We start from the raw sequence: 2560 nt of genomic DNA on the forward strand, positions 1-2560 counted from the left end.
CTCAGCCGAAGGCCCCCTGACAACATCTCCCTCGAGAGAACCCATTCAGGCGGAGCCGATGCCCGGCACAGTTCCCCCACCTGAGGGATACGCCGCCGGTGACGTGAGCGGATCACTCGGTGGTCGCAGCGCTGCCCCAGAGCCCCATCGAGACTCGGTGTCCGTACGAGCCGGTCTCCTGCACGATCGCGCTACGTTGGCCTCCCCTTTGCGAGAGAGCCCACCCGCCTGGCCGTTTATCGACGTGCATCACCCGCCTCAGAGAGACACCACAGGCGAGTTGAGCGGACCGCCCTACGGTCACGCCGCTCATTTACTCCCCCGGCCTGACACGGCGACAGAAAGGCTCGGCACTCCTCGCGATGGCCTCCTCCCCCCCCTCGAGGGGGAGCCTTCCCGCGCGCGATGTCGACGCAGCTTCTGTTGGGGCCACCGCGGTCGGCAATCTCATTGACTTGCCCACAGACGGAGCCGATCGCTTGCCGAACGGCGTTTCGGGAGTCTCCCTTTTGCGAGACGAGTCCCCAGCGCTGCACGTGCCCACACCAGTCTGCTCGGGAAATGGACAGCAGAGCTCTCATGACGCGCTTTTGCAAGATGCATCACGAATCATTGAGAGCCTGTCCGGAGCCATGCAGTCCGTTTTGTCAGGACCGCGAGCCACGCGAACACCGGTCCGAATCCCCATACCCAAGTATAAGGGGTACGACGACGCGGTCAGCGCAACGGACTTCCTGGAGGATCTGCTTCACTACCAGCAGGCCATGGGGATGTCTGACCAGGAAATTCTGGGCCGCATTCTGCCGGTCGCCCTCACCGATCAGGCAGCCCGCTGGTTTCGCCTTGCCGGCCAGCATGCGCTCACTCTCTACGAGTTCCGGGTGTCTTTTCGCCAGGAATTCCTCCCCGCGGATTATGAGCGGAGGATGCGACGAGAGTTGGAGCGACGGACCCAGCACCCGGACGAATCGCTTCTCGAGTATGTCAGGGCAATGCAGGAGCTATTTCTAATAGCTGACCCTGCCGCCCCGAACGCCGAGAGAGTGGAGCGGGTAATCAGGCAGGCGCACCCGACGTTCGCCGCCTACTTACGAGGCAGCAGGTTCAGCTCTCTGGACGAGCTTGCCGCCGAAGCCCGCCGCGTCCAGGGCGATATCCTCGCAGCTCGCGCCTATCGGCCTCCGCCCCCGCCGTCGGAGTCCCTAGAGCCGCGCTGCGCGTGGAATGGAAACAGCGGATCTCGCTCTCGCCGGCCCGAGGTGTGCGCGGCCTATGCCGACCCGCGGGGAACGGACACGAGGGACATCTCCAATCGTGCTCTCGACCCCTACACCTTTGGCTTGCGAAGATGCTCCACAGAGGCGCAGGCGAACCAGCGTTATCGGGACCGCCCCGCGGACCCGAGGCCGCGCAGATGGGCGCAGACCGGGCACCTTGATGCCCAGAATGAGCGCCCCAACCCGCCAAGGAACTTGCGACGGAACCCGTCCCGCGGTTCGAACGTCCAGTGTTACCGCTGCGGTCGTCCCGGCCATTTTGCCCGAGAATGTACCGACCAGCGGCCCGCGCCTCAACAAGCTTCGGGAAACGGATCCGGCCGCCGCTGACGAGGCCGGCGGCGCGACGGAACGCGGGGGCCCCCTTGATCGCCCTCGCTCCGTCCGCGTATCGGGTGGACTCTTCGCCCGATGCGCCTGCCCCGTTCTTGGCTCTCACCATCGCCGGCCGGACGTTTGCGGCTCTCCTCGACTCGGGGGCGAGCGCATCGTTGTTCGGCGAAGACGTACTGGCACACCTGCAGGCGCACTCCGTGCGGCTGCGGGAATGCAACACGTCCTTTCGACTGGCCGCAGGCGGCACCGCCCAATCGAGCGGCGCCGTAAGGCTGATCGTGCGATGGGACCAACGAGTGAGACGCCACCGTTTCGTCCACCTCCCCGGCCTGTCTGTACCGGTGATTCTGGGGCGAGACTTCCTTGCTCGAACGGGGATGGTGATTGACGTCGCTAACGGAGGTTACCGTGAGGGCCCTTTTGGTCCAGTGAAACCCTTCTGCGAGCCCCCAGCCACCTCAACGGCCCCCATGCCAACGAGCGCCGCAGGCAACCCTGGTTGCGCGGGAGAGACTGTTTCTCCGAAACCGGTTTTGGGCTTCGCGTCCGCACGCCCGGCGCGTGCCGCCGGCGCGGCCGAGAATGCTTCGCACCCACTGCTGACACCCTCCTGCGGTGTTGCGGGTCGCGACAGGGCGCGCCTTTCATCGTTGTTATACTCTTATGACTCGATGTTCACGGACAGACCCGGCTGCGCCGACTCAGTGCGGCATCGGATCGACACAGGGGACGCTCGCCCCTGGCGGTGCAATCCTCGTCCGGTTAGTTTGGCTAAAAGAAAGGCCATCGACGCCGCCCTGGATGAATTGACAGACACCGGCGTTATCCGGCGTTCAGAGAGCCCATGGGGTTTTCCGGTCGTGCTTGTCCCAAAGAAAGACGGAAGCTCCCGCCTCTGCGTTGACTACCGCAAACTGAATGAACTCACGCGCAAGGACGCCTATCCG

General features: G+C 64.6%; 1 protein-coding gene across 1 annotated transcript; it reads right to left on the reverse strand.

The window, feature by feature from the left end:
* Positions 1 to 423: 423 nt before the first annotated feature.
* LOC121835737 lies at positions 424 to 2085 on the reverse strand. The gene is made up of 2 exons (XM_042290199.1): positions 2021 to 2085; positions 424 to 1960 (listed from the first exon to the last, which is right to left on the reverse strand). Exons 1-2 carry the CDS (start codon positions 2083 to 2085, stop codon positions 1105 to 1107), a joined length of 921 nt encoding a protein of 306 aa, XP_042146133.1. The 3' UTR covers positions 424 to 1104.
* Positions 2086 to 2560: the final 475 nt, after the last annotated feature.

Source organism: Ixodes scapularis, unplaced genomic scaffold (genome assembly GCF_016920785.2).
Source record: "Ixodes scapularis isolate PalLabHiFi unplaced genomic scaffold, ASM1692078v2 PGA_scaffold1__304_contigs__length_218370807, whole genome shotgun sequence".
In the NCBI taxonomy this organism is placed as follows: Eukaryota; Metazoa; Arthropoda; class Arachnida; order Ixodida; family Ixodidae; genus Ixodes; species Ixodes scapularis.